General features: G+C 39.5%; 1 protein-coding gene across 1 annotated transcript in view; it reads left to right on the forward strand.

Moving 5' to 3' along the window:
- Nucleotides 1-10,208: 10,208 nt before the first annotated feature.
- amn (amnion associated transmembrane protein) overlaps nt 10,209-17,639 on the forward strand; it is a 52,141-nt gene continuing 44,710 nt past the window's right edge. Inside the window, exons 1-4 of the mRNA XM_043698472.1 lie at nt 10,209-10,281; nt 10,496-10,613; nt 13,619-13,737; nt 13,828-13,872. Coding sequence (XP_043554407.1) covers nt 10,231-10,281; nt 10,496-10,613; nt 13,619-13,737; nt 13,828-13,872 — 333 coding nt within the window. The 5' untranslated portion in view covers nt 10,209-10,230. The remainder of the gene's footprint in view (nt 10,282-10,495; nt 10,614-13,618; nt 13,738-13,827; nt 13,873-17,639) is intronic.

The following is a 17,639-nucleotide window of genomic DNA, read 5'->3' on the forward strand; positions in this document are numbered from 1 at the left end:
GAAGTGGCAGATGGAGTTTAATTCAGATAAATGCGAGGTGCTGCATTTTGGGAAAGCAAATCTTAGCAGGACTTATACACTTAATGGTAAGGTCCTAGGGAATGTTGCTAAACAAAGAGACCTTGGAGTGCAGGTTCATAGCTTCTTGAAAGTGGAGTCGCAGGTAGATAGGATAGTGAAGAAGGTGTTTGGTATGCTTTCCTTTATTGGTCAGAGTGTTGATTATATGAGTTGGGAGGTCATATTGCGTCTGTACAGGATATTGGTTAGGCCACTGTTGGAATATTGCGTGCAATTCTGTTCTCCTTCCTATCGGAAAGATGTTGTGAAACTTAAAAGGGTTCAGAAAAGATTTACAAAGATGTTGCCAGGGTTGGCGGATCTGAGCTACAGGGAGAGGCTGGGGTTGTTTTCCCAGGAGCGCCGGAGGCTGAGGGGTGACCTTATAGAGGTTTACAAAATTATGAGGGACATGGATAGGATAAATCGACAAAGTCTTTTCCTTGGGGTCGGGGAGTCTCGAACTAGAGGGCATAGGTTTAGGGTGAGAGGGGAAAGATATAAAAGAGACCTAAGGGGCAACTTTTTCACGCAGAGGGTGGTACGTGAATGGAATGAGCTGCCAGAGGAAGTGGTGGAGGCTGATACAATTGCAACATTTAAGAGGCATTTGGATGGGTATATGAATAGGAAGGGTTTGGAGGGATATGGGCTGAGTGCTGGCAGGTGGGACTAGATTGGATTGGGATATCTGGTCGGCAAGGATGGGTTGGACCGAAGGGTCTGTTTGCGTGCTATACATCTCTATGTCTCTATGACTCTATATGCCAATCCAATGACCATTTAAATGCCCTTAAAGTTGGTAAGTCTACTACTTTGCAGGCAATGCGTTCCATGCCCCTACTACTCTCTGAGCAAAGAAACTACCTCTTACATCTATATCTAACACTCCTCAGTTTAAAGCTATTTCTCTTTACGCTAGCCATCACCATTTGAGGAAAAAGGATCTAACTGTCCACCCTATCTAACCCTCTGATTATCTTATATGTCTCAGTTAAGTCACCTCTCAACCTTCTTCTCTCTAACGAAAACAGCCTCAAGTCCCTCAGCCTTTCCTCATAAGAATTTCCCTCCATACCAGGCAACAATCTAGTAAATCTCCACTGAATCCTTTCCAAAGCTTCCACATCCTTCCTATAATGCAGTGACCAGAACTGTATGCAATATTCTAAATGTGGCTACACCAGAGTTTTGTACAGCTGCAGCATGATCTCAGCATTCCGAAATGCAATCCCTCTAGCAATAAAAGCTAACGCACCATATGCCTTCTTAAAACCCTATCAACCTGGGTGGCAACTTTTAGGGATCTATGAACATGGACACCCGAGATCACTCAGCTCACTGAGCTACCATTGGCCCAGTACTCTGCATTCCTGTTACTCCTTCCAAACTGAATCACCTCATAACTTTCTGCATTAAACCCCTTTTGTCACCTCTCAGCCCAGCTCTACAGCTAATCTATGTCTCTCTGTCAAATCCTCTCTCTTTCTCTTCTCTCTCTTTCCTTTTGCCCAGCTAAGAACCTTCTCTTCCTTTCTTTATCTTCTAACTCCATTTTCCTCAATTGCAATTTAAGTTTTTCTAACTATTACACTTCTCTGTTTCTCTGATACACCTAAGTGCTTGACCAATTCCATTATAATTAAAGCTTTCCTTTTGTCCATGGTTAAACCCAATTCTAACCCAACTGTTAATTCTAAAAGTATGTCCTTCCTCAGTTTTTCTAAATTTTCTTTGGGAAGCATCTTCAAACCCCAAAACCTCTTTAGCAATCTTACCAGCCATTTCCCTCACTTTTAATCTAACCAACTACAAGTAACCAAAATTAAACAAATTTTCTCACCTACATTTTACTTTCAGATCTAGGACACTGATCAGCAAATGTTTAAATCTGCTAAGACCTTTTGAACACCAAATCTGTTCAAATTTGTCTAAATCTCAGACTGGATCTCTCTAAATCTGTCTAAATCTATCCAAATCCCAGATGAGCCCCCAAACTGTTTTGAAACAGGGGGGAGGGTGAACCCCTCTGTTAATTAAACCTAACACCCAGAAAAGCTCACCTCACCCTCGTAATTTGTTAAAATATGAGTGACAGAGAGCTTCCAAATTCCACTATTTAAAGAAAATAATGTCAATTTATTTTTAACTCTAAAAGTAAACATTGAACAATTATTCACAATTCCCCCTTTCTCTTAACTGCTTGTTATCTGCCTCCAACTCTAAAACAATATGCTGTTCCAATAAGATCCTTATTAAAATTACATCAACTTAATTTCAAAGCCACACAGCTGCTGTCATCCTCAATGTATTTATTCTTCTGGTTGAAGATCTCCCTGGGTCATCATCTTTCTTTTTACTGCGAGAATGTTTCATATGAAAAGGTACCTTTGATAAACAGTGTTTCCTAATTACTTGGAGAGCAAAATGTTTGGTCTCCATGTGTTTCTGTCTTAATAGCAGTTGCTCTCTGACCAATATTCAGAAAGTTCAAAAGGTTCCCATTTTATATTTCCCCAAATTGGATTGTTTCATTGGTTTGATGTTTGCAAAATACTAAATTCAAATTCAAGTGAGTTGTAGTATCCTGGGGCATAATTTTAATTGATTGGTTAAATTCAAATTGTTGTTAAACAGCAACCAAAACTCAGGTATCCATTTCACAGCCAAATGTTACATATTTTCAATTTTTCAGTACACTCTGGGCCTGCCATCTAGTCATATACACAGGTGATTGTAACACATCAGTTCAAAACAGTATTCACTCTCTCTTAAACTTCATTTTTATTCAGCTTACAATCCTCCTGAGAAACTAACTCTTACAGTACATGCCTTCAACTTCATAACAGTACCTCTCTGAAAAAGTGCACACTGTATTTTATTCTTGAGATGAATCAATATATAAGGCCAGATTTTCCTGTTTATAAGCTCTTATTTTCAGGGTGGTATGGTGGATATGCTACCATAACCCACAACATGCTATCTCCCATTCCTCACTTTATTAATTAGGCCTCCTCATCAAGCAATTAGGTAAGCAGGCAGCACACACAGCTGTATTCCACATCAGATGCTGCAAACCAGGAACTACCTAACACACTGACCACTGGTACCTGCCACCATTTTCTCTTGCTACCTCCAACTCTGCTCCTGCACACAAACCTCATGAACCACCAATGTCACTATTACATGCAGCATCTCCACTCAATGGCTCTCACTCACCAGGTCCTCCACAACCACTAACCCTTCCTGCCCTCTGGCTAAAATAGCTATGCAGTCCTCAGAGGCTGGCAATCTCCAATATGTGCAAAGTGAATAAGCGCCAAAAAAGCCATAAGCGTCAACCTGTCTCCTTGAGCACCAAGGTGTCCTGGCAGGAGAATGCTAGTGAAAAGTGCCCTTGACCTTCAAAGTGAAGTCCTGAAGGTCTGAAGTGGATCCTGAACTGGTCTGAGATCAACTATGATAATAAGAAGGAGCTGGTTCTTTGCTGATTTCAGGGGGTGAAGGTTGGAGGAAGGATGGATCTTTCAAGGATGTTGTTAAAGGTACTTCAAATCAGAGGCTGGAGATGCAAGTGGAAAGCTATAGGTAACCACTCTGACTTTCAAGTCGGGAATTATTGCATCTAGTTTCTCAGGAGGATTGTAAGCTGAATAAAAATGAAACGTAATTAGCTAACAATGAGATGCAAACACATGAGAAAAAGGTAGTCGCTGTTTGATAGTGAAACTTAGAACTCACCATTGACAGCTTGAGGCAGTGGATTCTTCTTAACTACAAGATAAATTTTTGAATTTAAACGCAACCCAGAATCTACCACAAAGAAAATATGGAATAAATAGATTTGTTTAGCTTTATATAAATCTAAAATGGAGTAACTATAATTATTCATTTTGTCCTCTGATCACTGAGACTCATTGCAGCACCTGTGACAGTCCATTATGTACCAATGCCGTGTGTTTATAGTGTGAGACTGCTAGTTGTATACAGTCCATTAAGTAGGCATTCGTGAGTTGGGTACAATATCTGGACTTTATTATCTTCATTTGGGAGAACATTGTCTCACAGAGGTATGTGGAATCAAAGTAATTTTCACTTTGAAAGTGCAGGAAGACAGCAGTGAGTATTTTTCTCCTTTTGAGTCCTCAAAAATCATTATTCCTTGATCTGAATTTCCGCTCCATCTCATTTTGCAGAGCAAATCCAATTCTTTGTAAATCAAACACCTGATGGAATTTGGTAGCCAATCCATCAAGGTCTACTTGAAGGGATGGATTTAAGACAAGTGTGATGATTTGTTCCATCATATCTAATTCCTGAAATTTCCTGTTGAGTTCCTCTGCTAACATTCTCAGGTGTCCACAGGTAGTTTGTGAGCATTTCTGTATGCCTTTGCCTTTTTTCCTAATATTTTCTCCAGACTTGGAGTGTTGTTGCATTTTATTTTTCAGTTGGGAAGATCACAGACCCAGTTTCAATTTGAGTACATTCACGCACTGATCTTACGTGCTAAGTCACCATTCTTCCTCCGCAGTTCACTATTCCGTTCATTCAGTTTGATATTATTTCTATAAGGAATGGACAGTGAAGTAAAATTGCACATTGTCTCACTGCACACTTTATTTCTTGCGTTAAAAAAGTGATGATTTCAAGCATTAGATTTAAAAACTTTGCAGGAGCTTCACTTGAACTAACCACCTCACCTCAGCATGGAGGGTTAGTTTACAGTCGGCAGCTTCAACTCATCGTGTAAGGATTTAAATGTGTAATGCTAAAGGACTCTTGTTCATATTGAGTTTACAATCTTAGCAACTTTTGTTTCATGCCAAAAGTCCATAACTTTACTTGCTAATGCTTGCTGGTGGATTATGCAGTGGTAATTGACAAAAGATGGAAAATCAGAATTGTTTCTGCAAAATGCAACATAGCTTACATTTACACCAAGCCTGACTGATGCAACAGCTGTAATGGAAACCAGTTTCTTGTTTGGAATGTTTATCTCATGCACTTACCTTTTGAATCTGTCGTAGGTATTCTCATCCCTTGTTCTCTCTCAAGTACCAAAGGGTGAGATGGTCCTCATTAGTTGTTACATCCTTAAAGATCATGCACACAAAAATAATTGCTGGGCTGTGTTGCTCATATTAATAGATTAATCAAATTGCAGTGAGAAGCATTCACAGCCCTTCATGTCTTGCGATAGTTGCTGAGAGATGTCTTCAGACAAATATACCACTTGTCTTGCTACTATGGATGCACCAAGTGATATGTTCTGGATTGTCATTATTATTATTTCTTTGTTGTGGTTCTGTTCGCCGAGCTGGAAAGTTTTGTTGCAAATGTTTCGTCCCCTGTCTAGGTGGCAGGGACAGGCCACTATAAATGCCGGAGGAAACACCACAAAAGCGCTTCACAGGAGGCTCCCAAGCACTGTGGATGTCACCTAGACAGGGGACGAAACGTTTGCAACAAAACTTTCCAGCTCGGCGAACAGAACCACAACAACGAGCACCCGAGCTACAAATCTTCACCCAAACTTTGATTATTTCTTTGTTCTTAGAGATTTTGAATAAAGAATCAGAGGCCACAGTCATCGCTTATCTAGGCAAGTGGAGATTATTCGACCACACCCCTGACCTGTGCCTTGTAGATGTTGGAGAGACACTGAGGTTCAGTTACTCACTGAAGAATTCCTGGCCTCTGACCTGTTCCTCTCAGCACTGTATTTATGTATATATTCCAGTTCAGTTACTGGTCAATGGTAACCCCCAAGATGTTCCTGGTGGTGTTTCAGTGATGGTAATACTGTTAAGTACTTATTATAATGCTGTTGAACATCAAGTGCAATGCTTGTAGATGACCATTGTCTGTGTCATGACAATGGATCATTGCCTGAAATTACTTGAGGATTTTTTTTTTAATTGAGAAAGGACACACAAGACAGAGATGGCTCTCTGGAAAACCCCTGTGTGGATTACACCTAGCATCGAGAGACACCCTGGAAGTTGCACATGTGAGGATGTAAAGGAATTTTAAAGAGACACTTTTAAAAGAAGAGATACAAAGCAAAACCTGGAACCAAATCCTCAGAATTATATCTTTTGATTGTGGGAGTAATGTAACGTAAATGGAAAACAGTCTTGGCAAAAAACATGTCTGTGCCCTGTCAGGAATTCATGAGAAAAGGTTTAAAAGCAGTGTACAACTGTTGGGGTAGGCTATTCTGGTGTATTAATGCTACTAGGCTAATGAGTATGCTGCTAAGGTTATAGCTGAAAGACACATACTAAACACCCCGTGGGTTTTAAAGTTTGCTTATGTAGTGTGGACGTCACTTAGAGTCAAGAGTCACATGTAAGCCAGACCAGCTAAGGAAGGCAGATTTCCTGCCCTGAAGGACATTAGTAAACCAGATCGGTGTCATAACAATTGCCAGGAGTTACATAGTCACCATTGGGCGAACTTTTAATTTCAGATCTTAATATTGAATTCAAATTTCACCTTCTGCCATTGGTGAGTTTCAAACTCCTATTTCCAAAATGAATTGATTAAGCCTGGAGTTCTGGATTATGATTCCAGTGACAATACCACTACACCATTGCCTCTACTAAAAGGTAAAAAGAAAAAGAATGGGAAATTGTTCTCTTTCTCTCTCAGCTGAAAGCAATTTGTCAGCCAAAAGCTACAGTCAAATCAGAAACCAGATAACTTATTTCAGCTAACCTGCAGAATACCAAATCAACTACCCAATTACCTGAATTAATGCCACTGGAATCACTCAGCAGTTGCATTATTAGAGCGTCTATTCCATGGATAAATCAAAGACTGGTTCATGTCATAAATTCATTTCATATTTAACTGTTACCTTTTCACTTGATTCTCATTTCTAGTCTTTCTGTATGTATGTTAGTAACTGAGGAACTCACACTTTATTTATCTGTGGAAAACCTAGTGAAATTGGCTGCTTCCACAATATAAATTTCATTGGAATTCGGAAAGGTTTGCACAATGAAAGGGATTCTTTATTTTAAGTTAACCTTGTTACGATCAATAGAGGCTGAAGGGGTTGGGGGAGTGGTGTGAATAGGAAAGGACAGCCAGATCCTTCCTCTCTTATCCAGAAACATAACAAATTCGGGATCCTTGCCTGGGACCAGTTGTGACACCTGGCATTTGTGTGACGTAAGTGTTACCTGCCACTTTTCAGTCTAAGCCTGGATATTGTCCTGATCCTACTGCATATCCATGTTGACCTTTTCCGTAAGCAAGGAATTGCAAATGGTAATGAACATTGTGCAATCGTCAACGAATATCCCATTTTTGACCACACAAGGCAAGGAAGATGATGGATGAAGCAGCCGAAGATGGTTGAATAGAGGACACCCAACTTAATACTATATGACTTAAACTATGCCTTTTTAAAAGCCCCAAGTACACACACCCCCATTCATGATTAATACAGAGTTGAGAATGTGGTGCTGGAAAAGCACAGCAGGAGAATCAGATGCTGCCTGACCTGCTGTGCTTTTCCAGCACCACACTCTCGACTCTGATCTCCAGCATCTGCAGTCCTCACTTTCTTCTCCATGATTAATACAGACAAAACATTAACAGTTTGACACAGGTAACATGGGTGGAAAAACTATAAACGTTTATAAACGTTAAACTTAAATCTGAAATAAAAAACTCAGAAAACCAGATCACGAGAGTGGAATAATAGTCTGTCACAGTTCCTTTGAATTTTGACAATGATGGTATGCTTTGGCTGGAAAGCAATAGTCATCCTTCACTTTGAAAGTTAACTCACTGGACATAGATCTTGCCCTATTAGAGATTTTTCTATTAAGCTTTCTTGGTTTTTAAAAATCTTTTCACTCACACTGAAAGAAGAGATGAGAGAGATGTGTATAGTTTGCCATCTCTGGTTGCTCTGCAGATTGGTACCAAACAGAGCTTGATCATTCTGACAGCTGTTGTCTACAGTTTCCTTAACTCACAAACCTCTTGCACCACTGTGTTTCAAAGTAACAATCCCAATTCTTCAAAATTTAGGCACATTGTTTTATGTGCCTAAAATGTGCACCACTTTGCTCTTGTAAGTTGCAGATCTCTCCTTCTGTCTCGGTTGTACAGCTATATCTCAGTCTGACTTGCATTCCAGCTTTTAGCCCAAAAAGGAAAAATATATAGTCCCTTAGAATGTGCCTGGGCAACTTTCCATATTGTCAGATTGATGCTGCTATGGTAACTGCATTGGAACAGCTTGGCTAGTCCTGGAGCACAGGTTTTCAGTATTATTGCCTGAATGTTTTCAGGATCCTCTGCAGTAATCAGTATCATTTTTTTTTTGACATTGTGTGGAGTGAATCAAATTGGTTAAAGACTGATAACTGTAATACTGGAGACATCAGGGAGGTGTTGGGATAAATCATCAACTCTACACTGCACCCTTCTCAACCCTTCAGTCATTTTATCTTTCAAAACAAAAATCACTGCTTCTATTTAATCATTCTTCATTACTCAATTCTCTGGCACTCTGGAACAGTCTCATCACTGTTCTTTTTAGAAAAGCTATTGTGTTTGTATCTCAGTTAAAAGTCTGTTCATACAAATGAAAATATGTGCTGATTACCTCAGGTCTAACACAATTCAGCACTCATTTGATTTGTTGGCCATTGTTTAAAAATGAGTGATCTGGCAGGCAGTAAGCCCACTACTCCTGTCAGATTTCTTTCTATCTCTCCAAGTTGGTTAAACCTTATTTAGTCAGTATGTTTTCATAATTTGTCCAATATCGAACATCTTGCACTTATTTCATATTTCACCATCCAGAGTTTGATCACCTTCCAGTCTGGACTGTTTCGGAGATTCAATTGTCATTCCCTGATATGATTTGCAAATGTGGTCAACTTGTAGTTTTGGAAGATTGATGTTTTATGCAGTGATCTTGAAAACATAGAGATTAACCAAAGTGTTTGATTACTGACTCAAATTTAATCTATACATTTGGTTCAAAATCATGTGAAGGCCCTGGCAGTATGTAACACTGCATATTACAGAAATACCTTCTCTGGAGTTTATAGAAATAGTAGTTGAACCTTATATATTGTAATAACATGCAACTTTTAAAACGCAAATACTTTTAGACTGATGTTGACTTCTGTAACTTTAATGGGATGGATTAGATATGCATTTGCTCTGGTTAATATTTGACATGGAGCTGTATACTATGAAGGAACATAGGCATTTCTCTCCATTCTATAGAGAGACAATTGGTTATGTACAGATTGTGGGTAACTATTTTGCAAATATATGGTTAAGATGAGGAGTTCATTTGATATGAACTGGTATGAGGATTGAATCCATGCCAGTGGCTTTATTCCGTACCACACTCTAACCAAGCGAGCTACATAATCCCCCAGCTAATATTGAGGAGCTCCAACAAAACAGGAATAATTGCAGGATAGGATTATATTAAACTGGAAGCACCCAATTTCTACCATTACCTCACCCTTTGAATCGGCAGGCTACGCATTGGACACAAAAAATGATTGTTTTTACATTTTTGATAAACTATATATCATGATTAGGTTTTGTGCATTTCGTGCTCCAGTAGTCTGCAAAAAGAAAATTCAAACATATGTGGACAAAATAAATGGCTGAGGAACAGCAGATTAATTTTAATATGCTTGTGTGCAGAGTGTTGAATATTAAAACAGCAGGCATGGAACTATGGGTATACAATGTGAGATTTCCATTAGAAAACATGAAGAATGAATTGCGATCTAATTGTTGATCAATCATTGGAAATATTGAATCAATGTGTGACAATATTATAGCGTGGCAAATAAACTACAAAAACATGGTTAGAGGACATTTGAAAAAAATCATAGCACATCACTTTAAAACTGATAAAATTGCATTTGCCGTTTCTTATAGAATGTCTGGGAAATTTATTAAAGTTAATTATCAAATGATTAAGGAAGTTAGCTGGAGAGGTGAAATAAAGCAAAATATTTGTGGTAGAGATAGTTAAGGGTTGGGACCCTATTAGTGCTCAATGAAGAAAGCGTGAAAAGTAAAGTTGACATATTTTTACAGGAAGTATCAGAAGAGGTATGTCAAATGACAGCATGTCTCACGTGACTTTTTCCTATACTCATCCATAGAATGCTGGCAAGGTTATGGTCCATGTTAAAGGTTTTGGAACTGCAGTATAATGTAAGTTTGTAATTTCTTGGTTCAGTAGTCGAACAGCTGCAGAAAGAACTGATGGAAGATCACAGGCCTGAAACGTTAACAATGTTTTTCTCTTGCTGTTTGATATGCTGAATATTTCCAGCACTTTTTGTTTTATTTTATCATTTCAAGCACTGCACTTCATTACAATCTAACTACTGTATTGTAATTCACTTCACATGACATTTTCACACAGATCGTTCAAAGTTTACGATACAGTACAAACAAAGATTGCGTAACCACTGAGAAAATGGTTCCTCCTGGATTAAGCAACATGAAAGCAGTATACTTCATCTCCTTTGGCTTTCTTTTCCGTAAGTACTGTCTCCCATAGAGTAACATTAGTATTTGTCTGACTGAAGGAAATAGCTAAATTGAAGATCAGGATGAATAGGAAGCAAACAGACAGTTTTATTTTGTCATTATAAAATGACCTTAGTCCGGAAAGGTGGGGTTGCTCAGGTGTATAAGATGGAGATTTCCTCAGAAAAGACGGTTGGTGTCTTTTCCATTAGGGTACTGAAACAATGACCATGTAATGACAATACCAACAGTCCTAAATTTACATTTGCTGTAACAATGGGGAGAATTGACAGTTTGGGTATATGTGGATTAATTGTTGTGGAAAAATAAACAACAGGAGTTTATTATTATTTTACGATCTGTGCAACCTTTGAGTTCCAGAGTGAGCCGGAACAAACAGTAGATCAAAGCATGTTCCCAGTATCACAGGCATAATTCTACTCCGCAGCAGTTACTCGTGATTAATGTCACTTTTAGATTTAGATTCCCTACAGTGTGGGAACAGGCCCTTTGGCTCAATAAGTCCACACCGGCCCGCCGAAGAGCAACCCACACCCCTCTGACTAATGCACCTAACACTACGGGCAATTTAGCATGGACAATTCACCTGACCTGCACATTTTTGGACTGTGGGTGGAAACCGGAGCACCAGGAGGAAACCCACACAGACACAGGGAGAATGTGCAAACTTCCCACTGGAATTGAACCTGGAACCTTGGTGCTGTGAGGCAGCAGTGCTAACCACTGAGCCACTGTGCCATCCCATTTGAAAGAATAAACTTAAAATGAATCTGGATGACTATAAATTATCGACCTACATCATAAATTGATCAAATCATAGAAATGATTATTAGAAATCAATCTAAGTTGCACAAAAATAACCTCCAAAATGACAGCCAATTTAATTTCAGATGGAGTAGTTGTGACCCAGCCAAAACATTTGACTTTTTAACATCCGTTATTGCATACAGTTCTGGTCACCACACTAGGAATTGGATGCTTTGAAGAGAGTACAGAAAAGATTTGCCAGGATGCTGCCTGGTATGGGGGATTTTAGCTATGGAGAAAGGTTGGATAGGCTGAGTTTGTTTTCACTGAAACACAGCAGGTTGAGGGGCGACCTGAAAAAAGTTTATAAGATTGTGAATGGCATGGATAGAGTGGCAAGTATGAAGCTTTTTCGTAGGGTGGAGGGGTCAATTACTAGGGGACACAGGTTCACGGTATGGGCTGGCGGTGGGATTTAAAAGAGATGTATAAGGCAGATTTTTCACACAAAGGGCGGTGAGTGCCTGGAGCACGCTGCCAGAGGAGGTGGTGGAAGCAGACACAATAGCAGCATTCAAGAAGCACCTGGACAAATACATGAATAGGAAAGGAATAAAGGGATACAGATCCTGTAGTGAAGACAGTTTCAGTATGGAAGGGCAAAATGTGTCAGCGCAGGCTTGGAGGGCTGACACATTTTGCCCTTCCTGTTCCTGTGCTGTATTGTTCTTAGTTCTTTGTTATTTTATCCTGAGTAGAAGTTGGTAAACATTATGTGCCTCTCGGTGTACCTTAGAGATTTGTATTGGGTTTCAAAAATGTATCACTTTTGTCAGTGACTTGGCCAACAAGATAAAGAGCCATGTATTATTCATTTTTACCAATGACACAAAGATCAGCAATACTGTAAGCAGCATAGATGGGAAACTCCAAACACAAAATATTAATACTTAAATGAATGGATAAAATGTGGGTCATGGATTTCAATATCAGCATGTATGAGGTAATCCATTTTGGACCTAGAAAAGATAGATCTGAATAATTTCTAAATGCTGTTAAGCTAGAAATCATAAAGATTGAAAGAGCCATGCACACAAATCATTAAAATATTGTAGATAGGTACTCAAAAAGGATGATCAAATGTACCTTTTATGTTTGGAGCCTCTGTTCATAACACCTTGGAAAAGATAAGTTACCCTTCCTCCAAGGACAGCATAAATTTACCAGAATGACATCTGGACTCCAAAGGTTAAATTGCCAGGAGTGATTTTATTTCCTGCAGTTTAACTCAGAGATGAGAGTTCTATCATTAATCAAAGGCTAACCCCTAACTATCTGAAACAGCAGAAAACATTCGTACCATATAAGAGATAAGCTGAATGAAGTGTGCCTGTACGTGATACTGGGACTGCCGTCATTTGTGAACTATAAGGTATCCCAGAACTATTCAAAGTATTTGAAGGCCTTTTGCTCATTGACTGTGTATTCGCTGTCTGAAAGAATATTCCATTTAGATTAGATTCCAGTGTGGCTCTATTCCTGACGAAGGGCTTTTGCCCGAAACATTAATTTTCCTGTTCCTCGGATGCTGCCTGAACTGCTGTGCTTTTCCAGCACCACTCTAATCCGGATTCCAGTGTGGAAACAGGCCATTTGGCTCAACAAGTCCACACCGACCTTCTGAAGAGAGACCCCCCTCCCCTACATTTATCCCTGACTAATGCACGTAACACCATGGGCAATTTAGCATGGCCAATTTATGTGACTGCACATCTTAGGATTGTGGGAGGAAACCAGAGCACCTGGAGGAAACCCACACAGACAAGTGGAGGATGTGTAAACTCCACACAGGCAGTCGCCCGAGGCGGGAGTCAAACCTGGGACCCTGGTGCTGTGAGGCAGCAGTGCTAACCACTGAGTCACCATGCCACCCTGTTTAGTTCTTGACTTGCCATTCTCCCAAAGCATCCAACTTATATCAAAAATAACTTCTTTGATTTGTAATCTCACATGGATTCTGTTTCCAACACCATTCCTGTACATTTCTTTTCTGTACAAGGGCAAACTGAGCCAGATTCTCTCCATTTTAGCTATGTGATGTTTGAAAATTCCACGACCCAAGCAAAGTATAAACTGCTTCAAACTCCTGTTCTGACTTTATCTGTTGGGTGAATTTGATTATCTATTTCTCTAGTCATTTTTATTTCTACAGGTTTATTTTAATTATCTCATAATACTTTTGTTAAAGATCTTTCAGGAGCCTTGTACAAACAATGGGTTCCTGACACCAACTTTAACAATATTACAAACTGGGACAAGGGGAGAATTCCTTGTAAGAATGACAGAGTCTTATTTCCTCAAGATAAGGTAAAACAGAATTGTCCTGCACCTCTCCATTTATTTTCTGTTCACAGCATTACAAGAAGTTTACTTTTTAATCCTTTCGTTACCTTTCAGAGTTTAAGCATTTTCGTGCAATCACCACTTGAATTGATGGAAATGGTAAGAATAACATTATGTTTTTCTTAAGGAAGGGGCATTGGTTAAAAAAAATGTTAGATTCAAGACTGCTGTTAGGTTGGCAAACAAGTAAGCTTTAAAATGCTGTGTAGTTTGAAGTGTTGAAATTATTATAGTTAATGAGTTCTCTGTTTTCGGTTTAAAAACGTACAACTTCAATGTCTCCACCAAATTTTCACTAAATTAATGCAGATGTTTGGGAAAATCCCTGATGAAATTCCCAGCATTGATTATCCTTAAAAGAATTATTTTCCTACTTTTTGTCTAGGTGTGTGAGCATGTTGGTGGTGACTAACATGCTGCCCCCTCCTGGTGAGAAAACTTGCGGCACCTTCTGTCTGTCAGCTTGTTGATAGTATGCAAGCAAATGTCTTGCCCTATCAGTTATCGCAACATTGGTGATCTGGGTTACCATAGCTGCTAGCCAATTCAGCACTTTCTGAATCCTAACATTCATTGGTCAAAGCCTAATTCAGATGTAACATGGCAAGAGGTTTTTATTAATCTTCTTGTCTGGGTGGCAGAAAGAGATAAACCAAGGGGGATCAGAGGCAAAGAACCCAAAGTGGCTTTCAGAGGTCACCTCTCATTACAGCCATACTTCTGATTGACTCCAGACTGGGGAATTGGAGATGCCTTGCCAGTTGGGAAACTAGCTACCTTTTCTTCCCTGCCAGCGAGGCAAGTGATCAGTGAGGTGGCAAATTAATGCCCTTAAGTGGGTAGAGAATGACATCCATGGACCTTCTCACCCAGCACTTAATCACCGAGAAGGGGCGAGAGGGGATTGATGTTCTTCTCCAAGGCCAAGTTTTCATTCTAGTAAAGAGGAATTCTGCTCATTGATCTTAGACAGTCAACCAAACCCAAAAGCAAATTGATAGCTTTCCAAAAGTATGTTTGGTATGAGGAACAAAGTTGAGGGTGTTTTTTAAATTAAAATCCCTAATAACTAAGCCATTTCCTCCCCTATTTCTTTCACCATGTGTCAAATTTATAGCAGGGAATGGAACACTTTCACAATCTAGTGCTTACAAATGCACATTTGCATGGTGCATTTCATTTGGTAAAACATCTCAAGCTGCTGAACAAGAGCAACAACAACAAAAAACATTCTTGAACTAAAACACAGGACAGACGATGTGACGAGCTCTCCTGATCAGATATATGAAACTTCCCACACGCTACCCTCAAAAACAGTTTGACTGAGGCATTGTAATTTCACAAACAAGCTACCCTTAGGCCCTGTTAGCAATATTGTCTAGTAACTGTCAAATTCTGAGTGAGCTGTGGGCCCACACCCATTGTTAACACATCTGAGTCTGTCCAAGATACAATGATAAAACTTGAGATTCTTACTATTTACTGGAGGTGTGATTAATATTGTGTGGGTATAAAAATGTATCTAAAGTACATCTAATCCATTGGGACAACTAAAATTCCTACTTGTGCCTACTGCTTTATAATGCAATACTATTCCTTCCTTAACCAAGCATGTCACAGCTTCATCAAGAATAGATCAAGTTTCACCCATATTCTGTTTTGATGAGGCCTTTACTGAGGTTTCAAAAACATGGCTTGGAAATACATGACGAAAACTTTGGCACATTGCCCTAGATTCAATCACAGTTGAACTGAAGGAGAGAATGACACATTTATCAGGCTGCTAAAACTGCATGACATTGTGTTGAATTTGAATTCAACTGAACCTAACCACACCCTCTGAAATGAAACTTGACATGAGTAGACCTCTTTTCAATGGCTCTGTTTGAATTACAGGACAAGCTTAGTCCAATGTCTACATTGCAACATGGCTTCATGAGATGACTCAATATAACAGCTGGAGGCAGGAACTGAATGCAAGCAAGGTTAAAATTAGAGCTAGTAAGCATCTATGATTAACAACCAGAAACTTATCAGGAGACAATCTTAAATTTATCCAATGTGAATGTTTATGTTTCTCAAAATGAAAGTGATCGGATGTTGAGAAAAGCGAACATTTTCAGACTTAACCCTCAGGAACGTTTCGGGCTCAGACAATATCCGGAGCAAAATTCATTTACTTTCCTAATATGAATTGTTTCTTATTGATTTCCTTGAGCCAGTTCCCTAATTCGTTTTGGAACAAGCTCAATTATAGAATCATAGAGATGTAAAGCATAGAAACAGACCCTTTGGTCCTTACTTGTCCATGCTGACCAGATATCCTAAATAAATCTAGTCCCACTTGCCAGCATTGACCCATATCCCTCTAAACCCTTCCTTTTCATGTACCCATCCAGATCCCTTTTAAATGTTGTAATTGTACTAGCCTCCACCATTTCCTCTGGCAGCTCATTCTATACAATCTGCATGAAAATGTTGTTGCTTAGGTCCCTTTTAAGTCTTTCCCTTCTCCTCTTAAATCCATGCCCCGTAGTTTAGACTTCCCTACCCTGGGAAAAGACCTTGGCTGTTCACTCTATCCATGCCCCTCATGATTTTCTAAACTTCTATAAGGTAATTCCTCAGCCTCCAACGCTCCAGAGAAAATAGCCTCAGCCTATTCAACCTCTGCCTATAGCTCAAACCCTCCAACCTTGGCAACATTCTCATAAATCTTCCCTGAACCCTTTCAAATTTCATAACATCCTTCTTATAGCTGTGAGATCAGAATTGAACATTGTATTCCAGAAGTGGCCTAACCAATGCCATATACAGCCTCAACATGACCTCCCAACTCATATACTCAATACACTGATCAATAAAAGCAAGCATACCAAACACTTCTTCACTATCCTGTCTACCTGTGACTCCACTTTTAAGGAACTATGAACCTGCACTCCAAGATCTCTTTGTTTGGGAACACTCCCCAGGACCTTACCATTAAGTGTATAACTCCTGCCCTGATTTGCCTTTCCAAAATGCAGCAGGTCACATTTATCTAAATTAAACTCCATCTGCCACTCCTTGGCCCATCAGCCCATTGGATCAAGGTCCCATTGCTCTCTGAGGTATCCTCCTGGGTGCATTTGCAAATTTACTAACCATTCCTCATTTATTCACATCCAAACCATTGGTACAAATGATAAACAACAGTGGACCCAGCACTGAACCTTTTGGCACTGAACACTGCTGGTCACAGGCCTCCAGTCCAAAAAGGTCTCTGTTTCCTACCTTCAAGCCAGTTGCATATCCAAATGGCTAGTTCTCCCGGTATTCTATATAATTAGCTGACTCACTGCTGTTCTTATACTCAAATCCTACAATTTGGCTTTTAAATGTCCCCAGCTCCCTTGCTTGCTGTACTATTAAGCAACAGCCATATTGCTCCTCACTTTCCTGCTGAAATATTGGGTCCATTATTTTGCACTATTGATCACTGAGGCCATTACTCACTCCATTGAACTCCTGGTTCAACTTTAAATGACTCATAACTAATTCCTTGACTCTGGACTTGCCATTGCACAAATACCAGAAGTGTACCCTTTGATGCTTCTCAAATAGTTCCTACTTTTACTTACATTGCACAATTACCTTTGAGCCTGGACATTATTGTGAAAGGTGCTGCAGTCAGACTCCATCCAATCTGCAAGTCAACTTCATCCCATTACAGAATCTCAGCTTTTTACTTTTGAGCTGAAAATGTGTTGCTGGAAAAGCGCAGCAGGTCAGGCAGCATCCAGGGAACAGGAGAATCGACGTTTCGGGCATAAGCCCTTCTTCAGGAATGAGGAAAGTTTGTCCAGCAGGCTAAGATAAAAGGTAGG

Source organism: Chiloscyllium plagiosum, chromosome 10 (assembly GCF_004010195.1).
Source record: "Chiloscyllium plagiosum isolate BGI_BamShark_2017 chromosome 10, ASM401019v2, whole genome shotgun sequence".
Taxonomy (NCBI): Eukaryota; Metazoa; Chordata; class Chondrichthyes; order Orectolobiformes; family Hemiscylliidae; genus Chiloscyllium; species Chiloscyllium plagiosum.